The sequence below is a fragment of the Lissotriton vulgaris genome, chromosome 3_1 (assembly GCF_964263255.1).
Source record: "Lissotriton vulgaris chromosome 3_1, aLisVul1.2, whole genome shotgun sequence".
Classification (NCBI taxonomy): domain Eukaryota; kingdom Metazoa; phylum Chordata; class Amphibia; order Caudata; family Salamandridae; genus Lissotriton; species Lissotriton vulgaris.
This window is the reverse complement of record NC_141689.1, coordinates 1510001479-1510029131: the sequence shown is the minus strand read 5'-3', so window position 1 is coordinate 1510029131 and position 27653 is coordinate 1510001479. Positions and strand designations below refer to the sequence as shown.

The window sequence follows — 27653 nt, the reverse complement described above, 5'->3', positions numbered from 1 at the left end:
GGGCTTTGTGAATGCCTCCTAGACAGCCACATACAATGGGCAGATTAAGTGTGACTGGATGGACCATCAATGACAAAATGGGAGGGAGGACCAGGAAGGCAGGCATCTGTGCACTTCAAAGGCATGCCTCTCGATGTTTCTCTCTACTGCAAAGGCACAACTGTGTATAAAAGAAGGACACTTCTGAACTTGTGGCAACTCGACCAGGAATAAGGACTGCTGTGCCTCTGAAAGGACTGTCACTCTGCTGGACTGCTGCTCTGAAGGACCTGCTGCCCAGCTGTGCTGACCTTCGTCCTGCTCCCCTCTTGCCTTGGGGAGAACTGGACCTGCAACTTCCTCTTGAACCCAGGACCCCAGAGTGACTCTAAGGGCTAGTCTGCTGGCCTTCTGATCTCAGCCTTAGGGACATAAAAGACTCCCCCAACATGCTCCTGCACGGAATTGCAGGGAGTTCCTGACCCCCAAGTTGTGCCTCTCATGTCCTGGACCCTTGTTGTGGCTCACGGGCACCTAACTCAAGCTTTTGGGCTCTTCGCAAACACAAATGGGCCCATTCGCAGCAAGACAGCGCCACTCGCACCGAAAACCAGCCCAAGCCACTGCCAGCCCAGCTCTTTGCACAGCCCGCTTGCCCGTGATGCCCCACCTGCTCTAAGTGCCAACCTGAGAGCCTCCTGCAACGATTTCCCTGCTCCTCCAACCCTCTCCAATGCGAACAGTATCTTGGCACAAAACTTGAGAAGGTACTTCTTCAGCCTGATTAATCTGGGACGGTATCTGACATGTGCATCATCAAGGTCAGCCTGAATATTTGACTTTCACCCAGTTCAGCCTGACTAGATGGCCGCGTTGGCGTTTTGTGCTTTTAGGCGATTTTAAAAACGTTATTCTTTAAAAATTCATAACTCCGGTTCTACTGATTGGACTTTTGACATTTTGGTTGTTTTGTTAATTACATTTTGCTCTTTTTGTTTAACTTGGGTTAAGATCTTTTATGTGTGGTGTTTTCACTGGCTTACTGTTAGATGTTTTACAGAAATACTTTACATATTGCCTCCAAGTTAAGTCTGACTTCTATGTGTCAAACTACCAGAGTGTTAAGCACAGTTTAAATTTAGGTTGGCTTGTGCCTCACCTCAATAAGGGTTGTGGTTACTGCTTGTCAGTGCTCACACCCCAATCACCCAACAACCCAAATATATGCCTTTTGAGTCTTGGGCCTCGATATAGAAAATAAAAGGGAAATTATTATGCAAGCTCTTTACTTTGGGGTCCTCAATGTCGATCCGAGCACTACGAATGGATTTCGGACAGTTTAGCACATTTGCTTTGACCCAAGCCACTATGATATGCTCATTAATTTAATAGTTTGTTGTTTTTAAACACTTTTTTTAGAGTCCAGTGCAACAGTATATTTTTGTAAAGAGTATTAACTATGCTTAAGAGCTTAAAAAAATATTGAAGGAGTTTTGTAAGGGGACAGCTGCAATTGGCCCAGAAAAAGGCAGTACCTCAAGTCAAGTACGTTTTCAAAAGTGAAATTCTATAAATCTTGATTGGACACAACCTAGTTATCAGAAGGCAACCTTATTTAGAGCTATCGCCAGAACCTATGATCAGAAGAACTGGGGCTTCCGTGGTCCTTCCCTTAATCAACGGTTCAACTCCTTTTGTAAATATGGTGTATACGATCTCAGTATTCTATTGTTTATGCTTTTTTTTCTCCAAAAGTTTTTATAGAGTTTTTTTAGAACAACCAAACACATTAGGACGTCTCAACCTGTACATCTTTACTTGATTGCAGTCTTCACCCAGTGCTGTAAGAATCATAAGCATACATCAATACCCAACATTTTGCAGTCCTCGGAGATTTTGGTCTGTTGTTTTTTTTTTTTTTTTTTTAAATCTTTATTTGACATTTTCAACCAGATACAAACACGGGCCTACAACCCCCAGGGCTGGCCGCTAAGCAATTGCAACACAATACTACAATTAAAACTTCAGACCCAGCCTCCCGGGAGCATAGTCGCTACATCCACAATACGTACTGGTTGGAAGACATATCAAATTGGAAACAGGATACAAAAGGTTTCATTTTATAATATAAGATAGAAGGATCAGGTGCCATACAATATCTCAAGCTATGAGTAGAGTGGCCCTTATTAGAGTTTGGCATTTACAACAGCCGGGTGAGCCAGCCCTGCCAAGGTGCCACAACTGCTGAGGTATCCTGTAGACCCTAAGTAGGAACTTCAGTTGCATCAGTGTTAATTGTGCAGCAATGAGATCTGATCTTGGTGCTATCTCGGCTTCCTGTTATTCATCATCCGGGATTTCTCCCTCATCTCCCCTCCATACAGATTTGAACTTTTCAAAGGTGAGATGCGTCTTTATCACCGGTGACATATTTTAGATACTTTCTTCTTACCCAAAAAGATTTCTGTGACATCCATTGTCTTGCTGTGTTTCCCGCCATAACCATATCAGTACACTGTACATGGGGTGGGTTCCACATTACATCCTTATAGGTGTTGCAGGGATTCTACACAGCCAATGGTCCATCACCCTGGCCCACTGCACATTCCAGTACTGCATGCAGCTCATCAGGCCTTTCGTTCGCCACAATCAACTGGAAGGTGAGGTACTAGGAATGAATTCCGGTGGCCCGAATCCCGACATTTTATTGTGCTGTATACTTTTTGGTCATTGCTATCCAAGGAGGGCCGCTGTTCTACAGGAATATATGGATTGATATTTTTATTCCCACAAATAATTTCTTGGGGATATACTATGGGTAGTTTTGCAGTTTCAGCAGTTGGTATAGGAGGTACGGCAATAAGAGATGTTAATTAATGTATGCTTTCCCTGAAAGTGACACTGGGAGTGGAGCCCAGAGGTTAAGATTGCTGTGCAATCTGATGGTTTGATATTGGAGATTGTGCTCCCATGCCATTGCCACATCCTCAGACCCACATACACTTAAGTATTTAAAACCTTTTGCTGAAAATCACAGGCTGTGAGCCCACTCTGTCTTCCATCTTTGCTCAAATTGGGTACACCACAGGTTTCTTTGTGTTCTTCACCAGCATGGACTATATGGCAAATGTGTGTAAGACTTGGAGGACTCCTCTTCCAGAGTCTTGAGCCTGGGGGAGTTAGATGAACAAGTCATCTACATAGAGTGAGACGCGTCTGGTACTCTTGAAGTCCACTAAAAAAAGCGATCCTGTGCATTGATCCTAAGCTATCCAGCAGTGGCTCAATTACTATGGCAAACAACAGGAGAGAGAAAGAAGGCCCCCCTGCCTTGTAACCTGCTGCGTGGGGAATACCTCGGATGTTCAGCTGCTTACCCTGACTCTGGCCAGCTGATCTGTATATAAGAGCCGCATGAATTGTCCAAACTAAGGACTTATGTGGACCCTTCCCAAGACCACAAATCTACTCTCATTCCACAGGGTAAAACCCCTTTTACTAAATCACCAGCAGCAGGGCTATTGGGCACCACAGCCAGCAGACTGAACCAAAGATTCCTTAGCCTCCTGGTGTTATGCCTGGTCAACCTACCTGGCTTGAATCCACATTGGTCGGGATGAATGACTGATCTGAATTGCCTTTTCCAGCCTAGTGGCCAGAACCTTGGCAAAAGTCTTCACCTCAGTGTTTGAGTGAGATGGGCCAGTATGATGTGCAGAAGAGGTACGGTGGAGTACCATGGTTTCACCTGTGCTCGGGTATTGGGGGAGCAAGACAATCACCTGCACCTCATCAAGCATAGTTTTGAATGGTGGTACGACAGTACAGGACATTAAAGATTTTTAAGAATTTAGCCATAAAGCCTGTGCCTTCACCCCTTGCAGTTGCCAGAGGACCTCTGAACAGCTCGCTCTCACTAATACCAACTTCTGAAGCAGTACCTAGTTGCCTCATGCTCATTAGGAGGACTCAGCTGAACTCCACTAATGCCTTGATGTGGAGGTCAATGCATTCTGCATATAACTGTGGAGGGTGTGTCAAAAACACTAACTATATAGTGGCTATCTTGGATGGTGTTCATATTCTAGGGTTTTAAGCTGCACACATTCAGGTGAGATTCTTTTCACTGGTGCAACAATGTTTTTACTTGTTGCCCCTGTGGTAGACCCTGCTCTGTGACACTAGCCAGGCTAGTCTTGCCTCCACTATCAGTGTCTGGGCAAAACAAGTGTGATGGTGCTTAATGTTCCTACGAGTTTTGGCAGTTGTGTGGCTATGAATGTTGCTTCCAACTCAAGGATGAGTGCCTCCATTAAAGAGCCGACTTCCTGTTGACACCTATTGTGACCGGGTTTGTAGTTAGTAAGTCTGCCCTACATGTACGAAAACGCCTCCCATAGCGTACAGAACCAGCGTTTAGTGCTTTCTTTATCGTATCATCAACATAAAGATGGAACGACTTGTCTGTCAACTGCCAGGTACTAAAGTGCCAACTTCTCCTACTATCCCCATGTGTCCCATCTTGTGTAAGTTTAAAGAGTGAGTGGTCTGAGAGCCCCTGAGACATTATTTGTAACCTAAAACCTCACCCAGATATATCTTGAGCATAAAGAAATAATCTAGTTCGGAGTTTGACTTATGGGTGCCTAAGTATAAGACTAACTACTCAGGTGTGTATAGGTACGGTGCTACACAGTTCGCAAGTTCATAGCAGACAACAATTTTGCCAAAGAGGTCGGATAATGTAGCTTGAGGTTCCAGTGTTAGGTCTATCCATTTTAAGGTTGACAACCCATTTAGGGTTGGTGCTAATGATCCGGGAGCTGGGACATCAACCAACGTATGCGCTTTAAAAAGCCTTCAGTAAGGTGGCGAGGGGCGTAGATGTTAACAATGGAAGATGCCTTTCCAGCCAGAATCTCTGTGACTGGAGCTTATCTGCCTCCCTCATCCCTCAGGTTGTTGTGCTTCAAGGTTACATAGTACCATGTCCGTACTTGCTTTAGTCTTAAAGCATAAAAAAGAAGTTCGAACAAAGCACTAATATCTACTGTAATATGTGCACTATTTTATTTCCTCTATTGTGGGTTGAGAGTCTCTGTTAAGGTCTACATCAATAACATTTCCTGTCTTTTGAAAAATCCAGCAAATGGACACACTTTGACTAGCGAGATGCTTGAAAACAATTCACCCAAAAGTTCCCTCTGATCAATTCTATGTTTTGTTCTCTTTGCAAGGCTCTAGAAGTGAATGAATTTACAGGACTGGTATTTAACATGACCCAATCCAACGGCAACAGCAGCTTGGCTCAAGGAAGTTGCAGCAATAGCAGTGCCACCTCCAATGTGTAAGTGTGTTGACTTATAATGAATCCTTCATGTCCACATTGTAACGTTCATCACCTGTGAGCAGATTCCTCTGATGCTTTGAAGTATTGGTTGTTCCAGCACCAAAAATATCATAGGAATCCATCAGCAGTCATGGTGGTGCTGGATTAACGGTCAGACATCCAAATAATTTGTTGTTAGTATTGCAGTCTTAAAGCTCCTCAAACGAGGTGTGCTGTGTGTAGTACTGTGAGTGGTTACATGGTAAATCCCTGATAAAATGATGGATGTGTGATCAGCATATAGTGAAAGGCAGACAGACATAAAAAGGAACTTAAAGATGCATCAAAATAGGAGACAGGTTTTACATATTTTTCATACAGATGCATATTCATAAGAAGAAGGACCAGGATGAAATCGGAGAATTCCAAATGTATTCCAAAATATATTCTTTATTAAATTTTCAATTTAAAATTTGGAAATCAGCCAACGCGCTTCGTTCCCAATGGAACTTCGTCAGGGCAGAAGTGTCTTTGTCTTGGTTCACTCAATCAGTGTCCGACAGTCAGTTGGTCCCAAAATTTTAATCGTATCCCTTGGAAGCCTGGATTAAAAAATCATAAATAAGTTTCAATGTCCCACAGACTTCCAAGTAGATCAATTTGTCTGGAGGGTAAAAACCCAGGTCCTTCGTATTCACCTTCACTAATCACATCAAAATTTAAAAGAGTCCAAAGGCCAAGGTAAGGGTCAATAGTCCTTGACCGTGTCGACACTCACGGTAGCAGTCCCTCTTCCGGACTTTCAAAAAGGACCTGGGTTTTTACCCTCCAGACGAATTGATCTACTTGGAAATCATTCGGAACGAAACACGTTGGCTGATGTCGAAATTTTAAATTGAAAATGTATTAAAGAATATATTTTGAAATACATTTGGAATTCTTTGACTTTATCCTGGTGCACCGTCCTTCTTCTTATGAGTCTTCTATCTGGTTTCCAGTGGAGTAAAAGTGTGGCGTACTCCGGATGTGGTTGCACAGACAATTTAATAATTTGTTTACTTAAGAAACCGAGTTGCTAAGCTTTGGTCAGCCACATTTTGTCTTTCTAATTGTGCAGATGCATATTTATGTCAGGGATAGTATAAAGATATAAAAATGTGGTTGCAAGGAATGTGTTGGCGGGAGAGAGTAGTAGATTTTAGAGCTATTGATTTCAAAGAGGTGGGCAGGAGAGAAATCAAAATGGGACCCAGGATTTCTGATGCCCCTAGAATAGGTACACCATTGGGTGATGGGGGTGGAGGTACTGGACATTCGAAGGCTCTGAACATTCAAGGTCTAAGAACATCTCTGGTACAGTCTAGAGGTTTGGTTGGCTGAGTATAGAAAGTCAGACGATGCATGTAAGTGATCATGTGGTGTGAGATACCATTTATAGCTTTGAATTCCAAGGTAAGTTGGTACACACACTGCGCTTTATGTATGCCCATTAGCAAAAACGTCAGCAATGGAGTGAATTATGTGCATGGCTGGGAAATTTAGCTAATATTTTGATGCAAAGTTGAATATTTTGATTAGGTGGGGCGATGGCGTATTGTTATTTGTTATGTTATTTGACAATTATAAAGCTCTTAAGACTTAAAGCAAAATTTGTGTAATGATGGGACTGAAAGAAGATAACTAAGCTGAAAGTGCGCACAAATCTCTGGCAGCTATTACTGAGAAGGCTGTGTCACCAAACAGTACAGTTTGAGGTTTGAGGATGTACTGCAAAGGCTTGCCACAGGGACACAAGGTGCGTTGTTGATGACTGACATGGCAGCTGCCGTAGTGCTGAATGGTTCTAGTCACATGCTAGAGATAGGCTGCACATCAAGGTTCCTGGTTGAGGAGGCTGGTGGCAAGGTACTTGAAGGGAAATTAACCGGGGAGGAGAGGATTGTAGAGGCTAAAGATACACAACAGTATCTCACTCCTGTATTTGAGGAGCTAAGCACAAGGGAGTGTAGAACCATCCTATGTCAGATGGCTGTGAGACAAAGACTTTTGTTAGCATGCTAGGTATGAAGGCTGGTAAGGAGAAAACATTCATTTCATTGTTTACGAAGAGAGGTGGTTTATTGGGAAACTAGGAGCATTATCAGGGACGCGTCTTATGAAACATTTCCTGGCAAGGGTTTAAATGCAGAATGAAAGGAGCACCAGAATACAAAGAATGAGAAGTTTAAATGATGGGAGGAAATCTTGTCTAATGCCTTGTTGGAAATTCCTACAAAGGCACTTGGTATTAGCGTTATCGAATGCTGTGAATAGTTCAAGGTGTTTGACCATTGAGGAAAGAGAAACAGTGGGAACAACTGAGGATGGTTTTGGTTGAGCAAAATGAACAAAATCATAATTACAGTAGATGTAGCAGATTAAATAAGTATAGCTATCTGGTGAGCCAAAGGAACTCCAGCTGATGAACGCTTTTGGAAAACATTGTGATAGTGGGCAGCAGATGGAGGAATTGGAGAGGGTGGATTCTTGTTTTTTTTTTTTTTTTAGAAGGAATTGGTTCCCTTAGATTTAAAGGCTTCCAGTTAGGAGCCAGAGATGAGAGCGGTTAAAAAGAGTGGAGAGGAAGGCTAGAAGTCTAGATAAAAAACAGAATTATATTACAGGGGAAAGAGAGTAGATATTTGGATGGGTGGAACAGTTGTTTCGGGTGAGATTTCTGTGAAGAGCACCCTCATAGCACTTATGTAGATCTGAAAGAGTCTTCAATCCTAGACTTTCTCATTTGTGTCTATGAAGCTTGCATGAACTGTGTGTCTAGTAGTGGCTGTGGCAATCAGTGAAGCAGAAGATAAAGGTGAGGAGGGGTAGTGAGAATTAAAGTCTCATAGGCCTGAACTATTACATTTTTTTGAAAGTGTAGTGTAGACCATGGATCACATAATACATGGGGCTAAGTGGCAAGGAGCGTATCCAATGAGATTGTCTCTTTAGATTTTGGTGTCCTGATGTTTAAGCCAGTGTATGGGCGTTGCTGATGGCATGAACTTCAGAAATGATGAGAGGAAGGGGATTGATGATGGTAAGGAAACAACAATGCCCTTTCAAAATACAAAAATTACTTGAAGATGCTAAATAGATATTACTATTTTATAATTGTTACTAAAATATGAATATGATAGAGACTTCTAGCTGTAGATTCCTTACCTTAGAATTATCCCAGTGTGTCAGACTGGATCTGTAAATGTTTTTGAGCTGTACCCCATTTGGGCCGGTAAATTATGTCGTTTGGCTCCATGTGGAGTCATTTGTGATGTCTGTGCCGGAAGAGACGTCCACGGTGCCTATATAGGCGTCACCCACACGCACAGATCCGGGAAGAGGTACCCTTTAGTAATTTTTTTTATTAGGTTTTTTTCAACATTTTGTCAAAGTCTTTTCGAGGTTGGTGTGGCAGAAATTTCATCTCAGACAGCCAGCTATAAGCCCTGCAGCACCTATCACTGACAAATGTCCATGACAGACCAGCATCTTGTTTGCCCCTGGTGCCTTGAACGGGATCACGACGTGAAGGCCTGTCCCAACTGCTGCACCTTGCACCCAAAGACCTTGACGGTGCGCTCCCTCAAGCTTCTGGTGGCTGGATGCTGCGACGATCGAGGTCCCAGGAGCCGTTGTGGAGCCCAAGGTCATCATCACACTCCAAGTCATCAAGCCATTCGAAAAACGCGAAGTCCGACGAGAAGAAGTCGTGGTCTGCTTTGACTTCGCGTCGGCCGACAAGACAAGAGAGCATTGCCACTTGGGGTTTGGCTCCTCAGCCGAGCCAGCACCTGGCTCCGTGTCTCCTGAGTTTCCATGAGCTGGAACTACCCCCACCCAACTCTAAAAGAATTCTATGAGGCCATGCACCTTATAATTGGGCAGCCCATTCTTGCCGGTGCACCTTCAAGCCACGTGGGTTCGGCAGGGGCCCCTTCAGGATTCATGCCAGTGGCTCTGCCATCCCGATACTCTTCCCAGACTCTGATACGAAGCACTGACAGGCTGGAGTGTGAGCCCTACTCTTACTGGCCAGAACTCGGGGAGGAATGGGAGGGGTCACTGGCCACCAGCCTAATGAGGAAGGAAATATGGACTGGTGTGAGAATCTGTGTGAAGCCAGTGGGCTGGACACATCTCCAGATACTAGCAGGCTTTCTCCCCCTACCGTGGCTACGGACGGAGGGGCGTCATTTGCCATGGTAGTGCGGAGGGCAGCTGAGGTCCTTGAAATTAGTCTACCCTCAGTGGTAGTCAAGACAAATGTCTTGACAGAGGTGCTGCAACCAGTGTGTCCTTCTAAGAACCGCTACTTCCTTTCAATGAAGCCTTCAAAGACTTCCTACCTGGGACCTGGTCCAACCCCAACACAAGGGCACTTTCAAATAGGACGATTGCCCACCACCCCGCTCCAGGGGACCCAAACTACCTCACCCAACACCCAACACCCGACCCCCGAGAGCTGGGTGGTCCACGCCTGAATGCCCCGTGTAAATCCTGGTGCATTCCCTAACACACCCCTAGTCAGGGAATCCAAGCAGCTGGACAGTTTGGGGGGGAAAGATGTTTTGTTCCGCAAGCCTGAAACTGCGGTCTGAGAACAGCCTTTTGTGCTGCTATTTCCGCGCCCTGTGGGGAATGGTTGTGCAGGTGCTGCCAGCGGTCCTGGAGTAGGCCCAGACCGTGCTTTTCCAGGTGTTTTTCGAGAGGGATGCAGCTAAGTTAATAATTTGCTGTGGACTCGACACCACCGACCCACTAGGCAGAGCTGTTTTGTCGACAGTGGTCCTGCAGCATCCTACCTGGTTAATAACTACTGCAGCGGGTCTCAATCTGTGCATCGGCACCCTGGTGCACCGTTAAAATTAGCCTGGGGAGCCGCAAACAGATGGTCACCAGTTATGTAACCACTGAGGTGCCTTAAATCGAATTTCCCTCTCTGTTTTTGGTTTGCCTTTCCTTCTAACGAGTCAAGCAAGCAGGGGCATACATTAATGAATATCAGAATTCGCCTGCGTCTTAATTTTCCAGGTGAAGATTCTTAGTTCAGAATGTTCAGAAATAATATTTCTTTTCTACCGTACATTATATAGCAAAATGTTTTTATCAGTGTTTCAGTTTTCAGGGTATATTTTATGCGACAACTTGTCATTAGAGGGAGCCAAAACACAAAAACGCTGATTCCTCCGTAAGGGGATTCTAAAATGCATCACGCTGGTTACACAGAGAGGGTTCTTTCACACTAATCTCGGCTCAGCCTACTGAGCTAGAACTACAGTCCAGTACATCAGAGAAAGCACAATAGCGGAGGTCCCTGGCTTCTTGATAGTGTAGAGTTGTGCAGGGGCAAGGAGAACCTAGGCCGCGTAGTGGGGCCTAACTTACACTCTGTGTAAAGAAGTGACGCAGAGACTGTCTAGTGCTTAGGGGCAAAGACCACGTGCGGTCTTACGCCCGTTTATTTATACCCGAGGGCTACCTCGCCCCCGGGCTGCATGCGTGCGTGCGTGCGTGTATGGACGGGCCGGGTGGCTCCGCCAGTACATCCCTCCAAACCCACAGATGTTTAGTCCAGCCTCACTCAGAGTCCTTAGTGGAGCGCACTCTCCAGGCATAGTCTCGGAGCCTCTGACTGGGAGTAGGGTTTGGTCTCAGGTTGTACCTCTGGCTTCGCTGTGTTCCGGCCCCAGGTTCCTCCGATTGTCCTGTAGCAACAGCCTCAGTTGTTGGTGGTGTGATATTGACTCCTGCATTCCCTTGGCTTGGCAAATGCTCTCTCTCTCGAGGCTCTGGTGCCCCCTCCGAGGCAACCGGCAGTTCCTCGCCAGCTTCCATGTCTTCCAACCTTTGTTCTGGTGTGACTTCGTCAGTAGATACTCTCTTGAACCAGGATATATTTCTCGTTACCACTCGGGTGCCTCTGGATGCGGATACCATGGTGCCGTGAACATTCACAACTTCCCATATCTCCGGTTCAAATGTCGTTTGGTACTTCCATTGATGGTGACGAGTCTTGATCACTACTCGATCGCCAACTGCGAGTGTTCTGATTCCTGCTCCCCTCGCTCGACTCACTCTCTCGTTTGTTCTTCGTCGCCGGTCTTGGGCCGCCTCATGATCTAACTCCGGCGCCCGCCATGCTGGGCTCACGGGTATACAGTCTCGCGGGGGTCTCTTGAACATGACATGCGCCGGGGCGCACTTGGTGGTGCAGTGTGGTGTTAGTCGATATGCATTCAAGAACTGCGACAGACACTCCTCCGGCACATCCCCTTTTTCCACACCAATCCTAAGTGCTCGGTTCATTGTCCTCATAAACCGCTCCACCTCTCCGTTTGCCTGCGGCCACTGCGGCGTGATTTTCCTGTGTCGTATGCCCCTCCTTGCTAAGTATGCCTGGAACTCTGCGCCTTGAAATGGTGGCCCATTGTCCGACCGTACCTCATCGGGGAACCCAAGCATGGCGAACACCCGATCCAGAGCTGGCTTTACATGACTGAATGCCGTAGACGGAAGCACCTCCACCACTGGAAATCTTGAGCATGAATCAATCAGCACCATGGCTTGTCGCCCATCCAGGAAGGATCCAAAGTCAATACTTATTTTGGACCACAGGGTGTCACACGGGTCTTCTGTGATAACGGGGTGTGGAGTGGGCTCCCTGCTCGTGATGACACAGGAGTGGCAGTCACGGATTTCTTGCTCCACAGCGCTGTCCATGCCGGGGAACCACACTCTCCCTCTTAGCCGAGCTTTTGTCTTTGCTACACCTTGATGCCCTAGATGAGCCAGTCGTACCACTTCCTTCTGTAGACACGCGGGGATGACAATCGTGTCACCACGCAGAACCACTCCATGGGGTCCTGTGCTTAGCTCACTCTGCGCGCACCACATGTGTTGGCGCAAGGTTCGTTCCTCTGCAGTGAGGGCGCCTGCTCCTTGTAAGAAATGTTTCCAGCTCCGGTCCTCTAGAGTACGCTTCACCTTCCTCAGACATTCATCCCTGTCGGTGGCGGCCCCAATTTCTTCCAGGGTGAGGGCTTTGGGGCAGGCTTCTTGAGACAGGACCCTCACAAATTCTTCCACCTCTTCCAGATCATCGTGCTCACGTACCAAGGACTCTCGGCATGGGTGGCGTGAGAGAAAATCCGCTGGGTTTTCTGCTCCTGGTCGAAAGACGACCTTAAACCGGTACGTCTGGAGCTGGACAGCCCATCTTTCGATCCTGGGAGGCGCAAGCCTAGCTGTCCCCGCGAACAGCGGAACAAATGGCTTGTGGTCGGTGACCACAGTGAATTCGTGACCGAACAAATAGAGGTGAAAGTACTGACACGCCCATTTGATGGCCAACGCTTCTCGCTCGATCTGTGCATAGCGCATCTGGGTGGCCGTCAGCGCCCTGCTTGCGTATGCCGTGGGGACCCATGTGTGATTCTCTGCCTTCTGTAGCAGGACCGCTCCCAGCCCCACCTCAGTTTGTCGATGTGGCCTGAAGTATGCCATGACTTTGTCGTCAATCAGGGCCTCCTTCACTGCCCGAAATGCCTTGTCCTCCTTCCCCAACCATGTCCATGGCTGACCTGATTTTGTAAGCACTCTCAGTGGTTCCGAAAGGGATGCCAAATTAGGGATAAAACAGCCACAATAGGTGGCCATCCCTAGAAAACTGCGGACTTCCGTTGCTGATGTTGGTTTGGGCGCCGACCGAATGGCGTCTGCCTTTTTAGGGTCCACTCTCAGCCCTTCTCGCGAGAAGATGTATCCGAAGAATTCGACTGATTCGTTGTAGAATGAACACTTCTCCCTGTGTAGCGTTAGGCCATGAACCGCAAGCCGTTGGAGCGCAGCCCGTAGGTGTCCATGGTGTTCTTCCAGGGTCTTCGAAAAGACTAAGATGTCATCACTTAGGTTGATGACTCCCGGTAGCCCAGATAGTGTCTCCCTGATCGCATTTTGGAAAACCTCAGCCGCGGAGGACACCCCGAAACTCAGGCGCTTGAATCTGCGGAGACCGACATGTGTCGAGAATGTCGTAATGTTGCGGCTGTCAGGATGGAGCTCTAACTGGTGGTAGCCTGCATTTAAATCCAGTTTTGAAAACCATTTGGCCTCATTTAAGTCGGCCACAATGTCATCCATCGTTGGCGTCAGGTGCCGCTCCCTTTTAATGGCCATGTTCGGGAGGTGCATGTCCACACACAGCCTAATTGCGCCCGGTTGTTTCGGCTTTGGCGCAACCACGAGGGGTGACACCCACGGCGTGGGCCCTGACACTTTCTCGATCACCCCCAAGTTCTCGAGTTTGATTAGCTCCTCTTCCACCTACGGCCGCAGGTGGAACGGCACCCTCCGGTGTCGTAGTGCAGTTGGCCTCACAGTGGGGTCAATGTGTAGTTTGAACACTTTTCCTTTTAGCCGACCCAGTCCTTGGAACAGTGTCGGAAAGTCTCTCAACAGGGCATCGGTGTGCCGCTCGTGTACTTGGTTGGCGAAAAACACGAGTTGGAGATCCTCCGCTGTGTGGCAGCTTAGCAACGTGCCTCTTCTGTCCCCTGTGACATGGAACTTGGTGTTTACCTTCTGGTCGTTGCATGACACCTCCACACCGATCACTCCACGTAGGGGCAACGGTTCATCACTGTCATATGTGTATATCCTGGCTCTCGAAGGCAATAGCGGCGGACGAGGATTAAGCTGTTCATACTGTATGCTGTCCATGACATTAACCGACGCCCCTGTGTCAATCAATGCCTTCACCGGGGATCCTGCAATGTCAACTTCGCACATTGGTGGTGGCCTTTTCCTGGATCCATCTCTCCCTACAAAGGAGACGAAGAAGACGTCATCGTCGCCCTCCTCTTCCAGCCTGGAATGCAGTCTGATGTGCATCATTACATGGGCCTGGGTCCTCTAAAGAGACTTGGCGCACCGCTTGGGTAATGTTCCGTCCGCTTGGTCCTGCACGGCGGCTGCTGCGGCACACCTTCGCGAAATGGTTCATCTTTCCACAATTAGAGCACGATTTTCCCCGTGCAAAGCACCTTCCATTTGGTGGATGTTCCATTCCGCAATTCCCACACGCAGATCGGGGAGTGAACGCTGGTTGGTTCTTCTGCGTGGAAGGCGGGACTCGTCTCCGCACCACATCCACATGCTCTTCTTTAATCGACACCTGCTTCGCTGGCGCCGCAGGACCGTCGAGCGCGGCCTGCATGGCTTCTGCACATGCGTTGGAAAGCTCGTGGGACCTGCCCAGCACCAGGATCTCATCCAGGCTAATCCGAGGTTGACGCAAGATCAACCGTCGCAGCTGGACAGACCTGCATCCTTGTATCAGTTGCGCCCTGATCTCCAGTGTCCGATCGGGCAGCTCGCAGGATGTAGCAAGCTTCCGTAGCCTGGCGTAAAAAACGTCAATCGGCTCCCCTTCCGCCTGTTGGGCCTGGCGCAATTTAAACCATTCGAAATCCGGGTTTACACGGGGGTCAAAATGGCGGTTGAGGGCCGTGATGGCCGCCGTGTAGTCATTGCTGTCTCCTCTGTCTGGCAGTGTCTCGAAGAGCTCATATAGCTCGTCGCCTCCATAACACAGCAGGAGCGAGCGTTTGACCCTGTTGTCGTTCTCTCGTACACCTACGAAGTAGTGTTCAAGGCATCCCAGCCATAAACGCCATTGCGCCGCTGCTGTTGAAGGTTCCGCCAATTCACTAAACGGCGGGATCGGAGCCGCCATGGCGTGGCCCGGCACCGCGGGCGCGACGTTCTGTGCAGGGACCTGGAGTGGCAGACCCCCTTGCGCCTGTCCTGCATTCGGGATCGGTACTGGTGTCGGAGTGGGAACCCGCGGGGCGGGCCCTGTGGCCGCAGCCCCTCCGGTGGCTTGCACGCTCATCCCCGGGGTGTATGTGGTCGTTGACCCTCAGAAGAGTGGAGCCGGTGCTCAATGAAGCTCTGACACACTGGTGAGGCTCCTCGCCGTTAGTGGTGTTGATACAGGCTGATTATGGCCGTTTATAAGCAGTACTTGTGAATTCCGGGCACTTTCTGTACTCCAAGCAGCTGAAAACGGAGCTCCGCGAGATGCGTGAGCAATAGCAGGGTGACTCTCTCGCGTCCGCGAGATGCTTGCGTTTTGACATGGGGGCGCGGTGAGGGCCGAACCAGTCCCTCCGATAGGAGCTGCGCGCGCCTCCCCTCCCCTGCACTGTGGGGCCTGATGATGGCACGGGACGGCCGGTGGTGCTGGGCCCAGCAACGAGCTTCTTTCCCCAGGCACTGCGCTGCCCAAACCAGGCGTCTCACCTGCCACGCCGCGACAGGCGCGATGATTCCGCCGGCTCCGGTAGGGACGGAGCGGTCCGCACAGCGGGGTGGCACCCGCCATGGATGATGGCGCCGGCCGCCGGCTCCAGCGCAGACAGCGCGAACGCGGTCCTGGCAGCACCGCAGGACAACAGCTGGTATGTCCGTGGGGCGAGGCGTGGGTGGGGACCCGCCTTGTCGCCAATGTAGAGTTGTGCAGGGGCAAGGACAACCTAGGCCGCGTAGTGGGGCCTAACCTACACTCTGTGTAAAGAAGTGACGCAGAGACTGTCTAGTGCTTAGGGGCAAAGACCACGTGCGGTCTTATGCCCGTTTATACCCGAGGGCTACCCCGCCCCCGGGCTGCATGCGTGCGTGCGTGAGTGTATGGACGGGCCGGGTGGCTCCGCCAGTACAGATAGGAGACCCCAAAAGGTGATTGCTGCAAAAATAATAAAACGTTAAATTATCCGTCAAACTTTGTTTTCTACTTGAAGGAAATTTAAATTCATCATCCTTACAAGTTGCAGAAGAACAGTTGGGGAGGGGGGGGCGTAAAAGGGTTTCATTCCCACAGTTTATTTCAATGGAAGCAGAAACATAACTATAAATGACGAGGACACAAAAATCAACACTGCTAAACACAACAACCATTGTTGTACGGGGTCATTTTTAAGTCAAATAACGAATAAGAAAAGATAAATGATAACAATATTAATCCACGTCACAAATCCAAACCCGTCTCACGATCTTCTTTATGCAGTTTTCACACTAGAATTGTGATTCTGTATTTCTGGTGGCAGTGAACTCCTCTAGCTTCCGTTTTCCAGGTTCAGCTGCGAAACCCAGACTCCAAATGGTTGCCTGGGGCTCTTACAGTCTCCTGTGAGTGAGAGGAGGAGGCAGTGGGGTAGTGGAACCCTAGTCCTCTTTTATGCATCTCACAGCTGTGTCTCAATGATCCTGTGCCGCTACCATCCGGCCCAGGGACATTGGCAGCAGCAAGCCCAAGGTGAGCACCTCGTGCTCTGAGGGGTCGGTGGAGAAAGGGACAGCAGGCGCAGGATGCACACCTCCGCCTCGAGGCACGGGGCTGGCACACTGAGGCGCCAGGTGAAGGGGAGGATGGAGAACCTAAGTATGAACTTCCGATCAGAAGTACGCCACTGGCACACTGAGGAGGCAGGAGATCCTAGGTGGGAAGTACAACCCTGAGGCAAGGTGCCGGCACACTGAAGGCAAAAGACACACAATTGATGGACGGAATGCAGAACAAATCAAAACATTCATCCCCAGTCAAGAGATCTGGGTTAAATCCATTATTCTTTTGCTCACCATGCCACCCCAGTTTAGACCTGACCATATGCAATCAGTCTTGACCCTGCGCCTCATAGCAACAGTCCAGCCCGAACTGCCAAGCCAGGTCCTCCCTGACCGGAAACAAGCATCGTTAGCATTTTTAGTTTGCTGTGCGCCCTTTTGATCTTACTAGAGCCCCTCTGGCGTTCACCGAGGTGATGGGCAGTGGTTGTAGCTCATCTGCAGAGATTAGGGGTGCCAGTCTTACCCTATTTTGATGACTGCCTGTTGAAGATGGGCTCTCCCGAAGCTGTTGTCTCCCATCGTCTGACTACGACAGACCTCCTGCATTCGCTGTGATTCACTGTCAATGTGCCAAAGTCACACCTGACTCCCTCCAAGACGCTTCCTTTTTATCGGGGCTTTTCTGGACACTATGCAGTTTTGGCGAGTCCAGGATAATAAGGCTGTAATATTGTTGGCATATGTGGGCTTTGCAGTTGGACATGAAGTTCCTGTGGGTGCAGCATCAGGGAAGCTCTCCAACATTGTCCAGATCTTGGAGGGAACAGCAAAGGACCTGCAGTGGTGGCTTACGAACCTCCATTGAGTTAGCGGCAGACCCCTTTCCCTTTCCCAACCAGATCTGACGGTAGTGACAGATGTGTTACTCCTGGGATGGGGCAGCCATCTGGGAGAGGTGGGGATCAGAGGACTCTGGTCTCCACCTGAATCCAGACTCCAGATCAACCTGTGGGAGCTCCGACCGATCCTACTGACATTGAAAGCCTTTCTACCTTTCATCCAGGTATGGCTAGTGCAAGTGTTCATGGATAACACCACCGCAACATGGTACTGCAACAAGCAATGTGGGTTGCGGTGGGGTCATGGACCCTGTGTTAAGAGGCCCTGCGTCTCTCATATCCCTGGTGGTTCAACATCTGGTGGTTTCTCTGAAAGCCAGAGCGGATGACCTCAGCAGAAGATGTCTAATAGATCACGAATGGCGTCTCCATCCGGAGGGGATGTAAGGTCTCTTTCAGCAGTGGGGAGAGCCTTGGTTAGGTCTGCTCTCCAACTACGAGAGTGTGCAATGTCAGCGGTTATGCGCACTGGAGTTTCCAAGGTGGTTCTCACTCAGAGACGCTTTTCATCTCAAGCGGAGGTCAGGCCTCCTATATGCCTTTCGGCCCACACCACTCCTGTCCAGAGTTCTCAAACAAATCAGGAACGACCGCACCCAAGTCATCCTTGTGGATTCAGATTGGGCATGGAGAAACTGGTATCTTGATCTGTTGGGCATGACCAACCAAATAGGCTGCCCCTTTGGGAGGATCTTCTCTCGCAGCGGCAGCGGGAGGGTTCTCCACCTGAACCTATCAACACTCTGCCTTCTTGCGAGATGATTAAGTGGCAACAGTTGACAGCTTTTGACTTCCTTCTGAAGTCTGTAATGTTTTCTTGACAGCCAGGCGCCCATCTACCGAGACAGTTTATGCCTGCCTTTGGGCATTATTTGTGGCATGGTATACAGAAAGACATATTGATTCCCTTTCTTCCTCTACTTTTTAAGGTTCTCATGTTTGTTCTTTCCTTTGCCCAGCAGGGCTCTGATCTCGGTACTGTTAAGGGATGTCTTCTGCAATCTCTACTTTTCTTCAGTTGCCTGATCAACCGTCCCTTTTCCAATCCACTATTGTATATACGTTTTTGAAAAGTCTGCAACATATGTTTCCTCCCACTCCTTTTCTTTTGCCTCAATCTGGTCTTGACATTCCTGTGCACCCCATTTGAGCATGACTGTCTTCTCAGGCTCCTTTTCACGAGATGGCCTTCCTGGTGGTAAGAACATCTGCCCGAAGGTTCATTGAGCTACAGGCTTTGTCATCCAAGCCTTTGTATCCTAACATCTACCCAGAGAAAATGGTGCTTTGTACAAGAGCTTCATTTCTTCTGAAGGTGGTCACTCCTTTTCATGTGGGCCAAACCATCACTCTGCCTACATTTACGCTCTGCCTCATCCCTCCAAGGAAAAGGAGTGACTTTCTGTTGGGACCCGAAAAGAACATTGTTGGTCTACCCTGACCACACAAAAGAGTTCCAGGTGGATGACCCACTCTTCGTTGAGTATGTCAGAGCTAAGAAAGGACGTGCTGTACAGAAGAGGCTCATCTCACAGTGGATCGAACTGTGTATCAAAATCTGCTACACATTCACTAAGAAGCACCCTCCCCCCTGAGGGTTTGTGTGCTCATTCTACCGGAGCTAAAGCGGCCACCACTGGGTTTGCTTGAAGAGTTGCAGTCCTGGACTCCTGCTAGGCAGCGAAGGAACTTCCTCGTGTGAAATTGGCCCTCAGACCTGCCTCTGTGGAGGTATCTCTTGGGTGTCTATTCTAAGGTAAGAAATCTGCGGCTAGAAGTCTCTATCAGAGACAAGTTACTTACATTGGGTATTACCTTAACAGTAATAGTAGAGACTCTTATCTAGTCGTAGATATAGATAAAGACGCACTCTGCAAACTGATTTCTAGGGACAGGGCTTTCTCCTTTCAGAATCCTAGTTTTCCACACCATTAGTAAGTGTAATTCATGGCACCATGCTTCTGGCATGGAAAATCGGAAAAAAAGTAACTGACGTCAGCATGGCTGGGTGGTACCTGTATAGGTACTGCGGGTGACACCAAAGCGCCACACAGAGCCAGCCGATACCACCTACAGGCGCGGGGGTACTGCTCATGGACAAATTCTGGATCTTGTCTGACGCCTAGGGATTATGCTACGTTGAGGAATCTGCGGCCAGATGGGGTCTCTTACAGATTTAGGTGATTACTTACCTCGATTCGGAGCTCTGCTGTCTGCAGCACGTGCACTCACTGTTTCAGAGATTTTAACAGTAAGGACTTTATTATGAGGTGATCAGGTTACTAGTGAATTGTGCAGTAACTGCTGGTACTTCTAATTGAAAATCAGTCGCATCCCCTCATGCACACCTTTTCTCCTTGGTAGTGAATCAAGGATTTCCTTTAAACAGACAGAAATAGGAAGAGACGCTTGGCGTCCCAGAAGTACGTTTTTTTGACGTACTATGAAGGTGATATTGTAACCAGTGTCAAGCTCATCCACTTAGATACTAATCATCGCGTTACCTTTTTTACTATTGCCCAGGATCGTGAACATTGAAACTTGAATGATAGCCAAGTTGCTACCATCGACATGTAAGTACGCGCTATATTGCGTACGGCATTTATTCATTTATTTTTTGAAAGAGAGCACTCCTCATCACCCGGTACTCGGGCACTTTGTAGCACTATCACGGGCACAAAATCACAAATGCTATATGACCATGAGGTTACACTTAAGTAAAATATGTCACACAGTTTCTTGTCAACTGATAGGATGTTATTTTCAGTTTTGAAAATGTTCTGCTTAATGCTTCTTTTTTAGCTTATGCTCCCTGACGAAGGGCTATCTAATGCCCGAAATACATTGGAGAAAACAACAAGAGGCATTGATGTCCTGTAAATATACTATACAGAATGGAATGAAAACAATTTCATGAGGAAAGAACGACAAAAATAAGAATAAAGTAAATTGTTGCAATGAACATGTTGAAGAGAATCGTCATTTAGTTTAAAGGAAATCCTTGATTCACTACCAAGGAGAAAAGGTTTGCACCAGGGGATGCGACTGATTTTCAATTAGAAGCACTATTTTGCAATTCTTAACTAGACGTCCTTGGACAAGAGACTGTAACGTTCGTTAATAACTACTCGAGGCAAGTAGTGAGGTTGCAACTCTTATTTATTTGGCAATTGAATTAATCAGTCCGAGGAGCGCCGGCCGGCGCTCTGCTCCGTGGTTTGCTCAGCGCGCTAATGATGCGCGCGCACTCGGCGCCAACATGGCCGCCTACGTCACGTCAACGTGACGTGAAAACCACTAGACCGCTACATATCTCCCCCTTTTACCAAACCCATGTTAAGTCACTCACAGTTCGCAGTTTAGCTCAAAGTCTCGGAATCTGGCAGGTCTTACGACTTGTCTTCCACTCCTGGTCACCTTACCAATATTCTCTCGAGCCCCTTGACTCTGCGTTTCCTCTTCTTCTGTTCCTCCGCTCATCGCTCCCTCACTGTTCATATTCCCTCTCGGCCTGTCCATCTCTGCTGCTGGAGTCTCACATCCTTCTTCACCTTCTTGCACCTCCCTTGCACCTGCTTCGTCCCTTTTTTCACTTCCACCAATCCTATTCTCTTCATTCATGTCGTCCATGTCTTCACCTTCCGAGTACCACTGTCCCCATCTCAATATCTTGTTGCACCGGGCCATGCGGTCCTGCGACCACACGTTCCCATCACTGAGCAGAGCCGCTCGATCGTAAACTTCCTTAACCTGCATCGGCTTGCTATATTTGCTGTCTCCCTTTCTTTGTAGGGTGGCCAGCTTTACTCTCACCCACTCTCCTCTTTCTAGATGAGTGTCCTTCACATTCCTCCGTTTATTGTAGTTGTTGGTGTAGATGGCTTGTGCTCTTTCCAGATTGGCCCTTACTACAGCCGGAGACCACTCACTGGTTACCACCTTCTCCTTCCAGATCCTGTTGTCATGCGTGAAGGGTTCACGTCCTCTCAATATTTGAAACGGGCTGTACCCCGTGCCTGTGGGAGTTATTCTGTAGGCCCACACCATGTTCTCCAACGCTTTCTTCCAGTCTTTATTGCTGGCGATGGCCGCTTGTATGGCCCCCATCACTACTCTGTTAAATCGCTCAACTAGACCGTTGCCCGCTGGATGGTAAATGGCCGTGTGCTTTGTGGAGATGCCATTTCTTTCGATGAATTGTTTCCATCTTTCCGACGTGAACTGTGGTCCATTGTCACTTAAGATGGACTTGGGAATTCCTTCACGGGTGAACGTTTCGGATAGGAACTCCTGGATGTTCTCAGTGTCCATGGATTCGCTCACTTTTATCTCTGGCCATTTGGAGTAACGGTCTATGAGGACACACACATATTTCTGTATGCTCTGGTCATCCAGCACCGGTCCTAAAATGTCTATTGACAACTCTTCCCATGGGTTTACGGGATTGTCGAACTTTCCAAGAGCTTGACGTAGTGGCCTCAATGTTTTGTCGGCCCCTTGACATTGGGGACACTCTCTGACATGCCTCTCTGCTCTTACGTCCATACCTGGCCACCAGTAATTCTGTTTCGATCTGGCCTTGAGCTTCCCTATGCCGAGATGGCCTTCATGTAATAAGTCCAGCAGCTTGTTGATGAGATTCCTTGGGGGGATTACCTTGTCTCCCCGGTAGATGAATATGCCCTTGTCTCCTACTGACAGTTCCTCCTTCACTTCATAAAATGGTTTGAGGTTGGTTTTCACCTTTTTCTTCTCTGGCCAACCTTGTATGATGTGCGCCCTTACTACTTTGAGGTCGGTGTCTTCTTCATACGCTTCAGTCCATTCTTGTATGCTAATTATCTTCTCTTGGTCCTCTATGAGAGCCACCATCTCTCCTCTGTCAGCTGGGTCTTCTTCTCCAGGCTCCATGGCCGCTGCTCGACTCAAGTAGTCCGCCACTCGATTCTTGTTTCCAGGGATGTACTCTACATCATATCTGAATTCCAATAACTTTAAGGACATTTTCGATATCCTGGGTGTGGCGCTGGCATGTCCGCACGATGTTAGTACCTTCACTAACGGCTTGTGGTCCGTCTTGAGCAGGAATCGGGTACCCCATAAGAACTGGCGGAACCTCGTCGTGGCCCACACTACCGCTAGCATCTCCTTTTCGATGACGCTGTACTTGCCTTCAGTCTCCGTCAATGCTCTGGAGGCGAAGCTGATTGTCTCCATGTCCCCTCTTCCTCGGTCTTGCATCAGTACTGCGCCTAGCCCTTTGTCGCTGGCGTCGGTGATGAGCACGGTGGTGCCTTGTGGGTCGTACCCCTTGAGTGGTATGGCTCCCGAGATTTCCTTTTTGATGACTTCAAATTCTGCTTGGGCTTCCGGTGTCCACTGAAATGTCGTGCTCTCTCTGGTCAGCAACCTCATGTTGTAGGTCTTGGAAGCGAAATGTACCACGAACTTGCTATAGTACTCCGCCATTCCCAGGAACGACCTGACTTCTTCCTTGTTCTTGGGGGGCGGTGCTTCAGCGATGGCCTTCACGTTCTCCGTCTTGGGGGTGATCCCCTGTTGTCCAATTTCATGGCCTAAGTATGTTACCGATTGCAGTCCTAACCGACATTTCGACCATTCTGCCGTGAGACCTTTGGCTTCCAGTGTTTGTAGTACTTTCTCTAGTTTCCGGTCATGATCTCTCCTATCTCTCCCCATCACTAGAATATCATCCTGGAAGTACTGTACGTCTTCGCAGTCTCTGAATAGTTGGTGCATCATCTTCTGAAAGACTGCTGCCGCCGAGGCTAGTCCGAACGGCATGCGACAAAATCTGTAGCACCCAAACGGGGTAATGAACGACGTTAGGCTTTTGCTGTCCGGGTGCAGTGCTATCTGGTGGTAGGCTGAGGTAAGGTCAATGGTGGAGTACCACTGAACCCCTCTGGTTTTGGCCAACATCTCCTCTATCCTGGGAAGGGGAAATTTCTCCACCACTATGTTTTTATTTAGTTCTCTCAGGTCCACACAGAGCCTGACCTTTCCGTTGGGTTTCATTACGACCACCAAGGGCGCCAGCCATTCGGCGCATGTGATTGGTTCTATGATGCCCTTCCTCTCCAGATCTTGGAGTTCCGTCTGGACCGCTTCCCTCACTGCAATGGGCACATTTCTCACCTTATGTGCCACTGGAATAGCTCCTTCCTTAAGCACTATCTTATGTTGAAATTTTTCCATTTTTCCTACTGTACCCCCAAACACCTTCGGGTAGTTCTTCTTCCATCTGTTCTTGTCCGGCCATTCCTCCTGTTCTGTGAGAAGAATTTGTTCCTTCCCTCCTGGGTCGAGTTTTATACCTAGATCGCCCTGGTCAAGCCATCCTAGGACGGAGGGTCCTTTCTCAGCAACATATAGTTTGCACCACGCTGATCGGCCCCTGAACTCAAACAGTAGGTGTCGGAAACCTAACATGGGAATGCGATCCCCATTGTAGGTGACTGGCCGTATGTCTAGTTTCTCCAGATCTGGGCCCAACTTGGGTTGGAACTCTTCTTCCCACACTGCTCTCTGTACGATGGTAAATGGAGATCCGGTGTCCGCCACTACCGTGATGGTGATGCCGCCCATGGACATCTCTAGGACTGGTTTGGTTGATCTCTTGCCGTCTACGCTCAGCACCTGATCGTATATGCATAAGACGGTGACCACTTCTTCCTCCGTGGCTTCCTCAAGGTCTTCTTCGCTTTGGTCAACGTATTTCACCATTCCCTTCTGCTGTTTCTTCCGACATACCTTCTCGTAGTGACCTACAATTCCGCAGTGCAGGCATTTGGCTCGGAATGCTGGACACCGTCTGTCGTGGGCTTCATGGGACCAACTTCCGCACCTGTAGCACGTTCTCTTGTTCTCACTGCTCGCCTGTTTCCCTTGCCATCTGTTGGTCCCTTTGGTTATGGGTTGTTTGTTTCTTTGGTCCTTGCGGTGATCCTCTTCCTGTATCCTGTTCACCATGGTTGGGGTGACCACCTCTTTCTTGGTTGCATTAGCGCACCTCTTTGCGAGTTCTGCCCTCTTCACTATGACCAGTACTTCTCTGAGTGTGGTGTCACCGCTTGCCCACAGCTTGTCTTGTACATTTGCGCTCGTGGTGTGCATGACCACCTGGTCCTTTATGAATTCATCTTCCCACAGCGCGTACTTGCACGGGGCTGCCAGCTTTCGCAATGCTGCTACATACTCTTCGATGGTTTCTCCCGCCTTTTGTTTCCTTTGCTGGAAGATATATCTATCCACTGAAACACAGATGGTGGGGCGATATCGTTCATCTAGGTCCTCCACTGCATGCGCATACACATCGTCATCTGTGTCTTCTCTCTTCTTCGGTACAAGACTCTTGTATATTCTCAGTCCTTCTGGTCCTAGATTTAGTAGCAGGATGCGTTTTTTTCTCTGAGGGGTAAATTTTTCTTCATTTTCGTCTTCCAGGACCCCTATGAAATTGTCTATATATTCCTTCCAGTCCTCCCACTTCATCAGTGGGTCTCCGGGTTTCGGTAGGAATTGCACAGGTGCAATCGCATACCCCGCCGGGGTACTCATCTTCACTTCCTTGGCGCCTGTACCGTCGGTGGCTTTACCCGGGGGGCTGCCTGGGGTGTTGTTATTGTTTCCTGTGTGCTTGATTCTCTGGGGGCTCTTGTTACTAGACCCCCTTTCCTCCTCTTTGGTAGCCAGCGCAGCGCTCCCTATGCGTGGATATGTAGGAAGGTGGCACGTGTGCTCTTGGCTGTCTTGTGGATCGCGCTGTCTATGTGGCCTATTTGCAGCTCATGTGCTGTGCTGTGGCACTGCCACACTCCTCGGGTTGCTCAGTACCTCAGATCGTCCACTTATGGTTGGCTGGGACGTTTCCACGACCCCTCCGCTCCAGGCAGACCTTTCTGGTGTCCAGGTGGGCCAGGTGAACTTGTGTGCGTGTCTTCTTTCGCCTCGTGGGGGGCCACGTGGAGTGCTGCTCCTTTCTGTGCTCCCAGCGTCGGTCTGGTCGCCTTTCCCGACCTCGTCGCCACTGTAACGTTCGTTAATAACTACTCGAGGCAAGTAGTGAGGTTGCAACTCTTATTTATTTGGCAATTGAATTAATCAGTCCGAGGAGCGCCGGCCGGCGCTCTGCTCCGTGGTTTGCTCAGCGCGCTAATGATGCGCGCTCACTCGGCGCCAACATGGCCGCCTACGTCACGTCAACGTGACGTGAAAACCACTAGACCGCTACAGAGACGTCACCCAGGCAGCACCCATACATTAACATAAATTACGTTGAACATTATGAACTAAGGCTGTGCACTAACCTTCGTCTACTTTTTCTGTTGTAACTGCTGGTACGGCACATCTCGCACTTATGAGTTATTTGGTAAATACCTGCAGGTCAAACCTGCTAGTATTTGGGGGGGTGTGCCCTTATGGTATTCCCCAAAGATTTATCGTTCTCAATAAATTTTGATCAGGTGGAGTCTGATTTTATCAGGTGCAATACATCTTACACCAATCACCAGTGCCGCTGTATACACTTGTGCTGTACAAGGGCAATTTCAGGGAAAACAAACGCACAGACACGGTTATGAATATCATCATGACAGCGCCCCAGTTAAGCACGTTCCGGACAGCAGCTCAGCACTTCTGCACTTTTTACGAAAATATTTATTAAGAGGGTTTTCAAACCTGCTCTTTACTTTCCAGTTACCTCTGAGCGCTGATTATTGTTGTACCAGATGATCTGATATTCGAAAAACCCGGTATGGGTGTAATACAGGCCCCTGCAGCGCACGGGAACCCCTAACCCTTGTGGGGTAGGGCCCTTTCATCCCGAGGCCAATGAGTACCTGTGAGATATGGAACTCTTAACCAGGTTATCTGTTTTTTAAAAAAAAAAAAGTAGCTGCATTTTTCCCAAAAGGTATATAAAGTAGATATGTTGGTCTATTTTCGGCATGTCTGGGTCGTAGCCTTCAATGAAACTGGGAGTAACTTTTTGCATCTGAAATGCTGCTACAGCTAGTGAAGTGGAATGAGACAGATATTTTGTAGTGCAACTGGTGCTATATAAAACTTTTTTTTAAAACTTTTTTTTTTAGTTCGATGTACGAAATGGAAAGCTAGGATTGCAAATCCCTGTAAATAATTATCCATCATGAGAACAATGCACACTGCAGTGAGACGGTTACTGACCTCTTGTTTCTTTTCTCTGTTGACTTTCAGATACCCTGGAGAGGAGTTTTTGAAGCAGCAGGGCCTTGGGTCCACTCCGTGGGACATATGGCAGAACCACGTGGCCCTGGCGTGTATGACCATCATATTTCTTAGTATTGCCTATTTGAAACTGTTCCTCATGAAGAAGCTGACTTGAGAGAGGACCCTGAACCGGTTTTATTGACTATTTAAGGATCTTTGATACAGGGGATTGCTTGGAAACGTATTTCAGGAATGTCTCAACAAACAGGTGTCATTTTAGTGCACAGTTACATATGATAATTATGTGTTTTCAAAATGCCTCATTAGTTTATTGTATTTCTATTTTCCTTTCAATTATGGGCATTTTAATTCCAACAAGTTTTTTTTTATATCTTTGCTAAAAAGTACTGTTGCCATAGACTGTATGAAAAAACACTATTAAACCATGTTCGTTTATTTTTCTTACTTTGCTCAAGATCGTCCCACTCGATTCAAGATGAAAGCTTTCATGAGCAGTGTACAGTAACTTAATCAATATTTAATTTGTAATCAAATTCATTCTTGTAAAATTCTCCTATGAATTTTTTTTGTAAAATAAAAAAATCTTTATTAAAATGTTGTTCCTAATTTGCTTCCTGTGTCTTTCTAAACTTGACCTTGTGAAAAGCTGTGTTCCAGAAATGATGGTTCTTCATAACGGTGCCTAGAGATTACTTGTCTGCGTATAAGAAGGCTTCTCGCTGAAGATTATTTACGTCTAGCACGCTGAATTCTCGGGCCTTTTGTAAAACGTTAATTCCCAGGCACCAACAGTGCCAGCCTCATAAACCCTATTGTGCAGTTATGCCACA

General features: G+C 48.1%; 1 protein-coding gene across 2 annotated transcripts in view; it reads left to right on the top strand.

Annotated features, from left to right (window-relative positions):
* The window catches only part of LOC147728085 (broad substrate specificity ATP-binding cassette transporter ABCG2-like), a 514375-nt gene extending 486942 nt beyond the window's left edge, over positions 1-27433 (top strand). For both annotated transcript variants that reach the window (XM_086961970.1, XM_086961971.1), the window contains exons 15-16: positions 5217-5326; positions 26830-27433. In XM_086961970.1, coding sequence (XP_086818096.1) covers positions 5217-5326; positions 26830-26977 — 258 coding nt within the window. In that variant the 3' untranslated portion in view covers positions 26978-27433. The remainder of the gene's footprint in view (positions 1-5216; positions 5327-26829) is intronic.
* Positions 27434-27653: the final 220 nt, after the last annotated feature.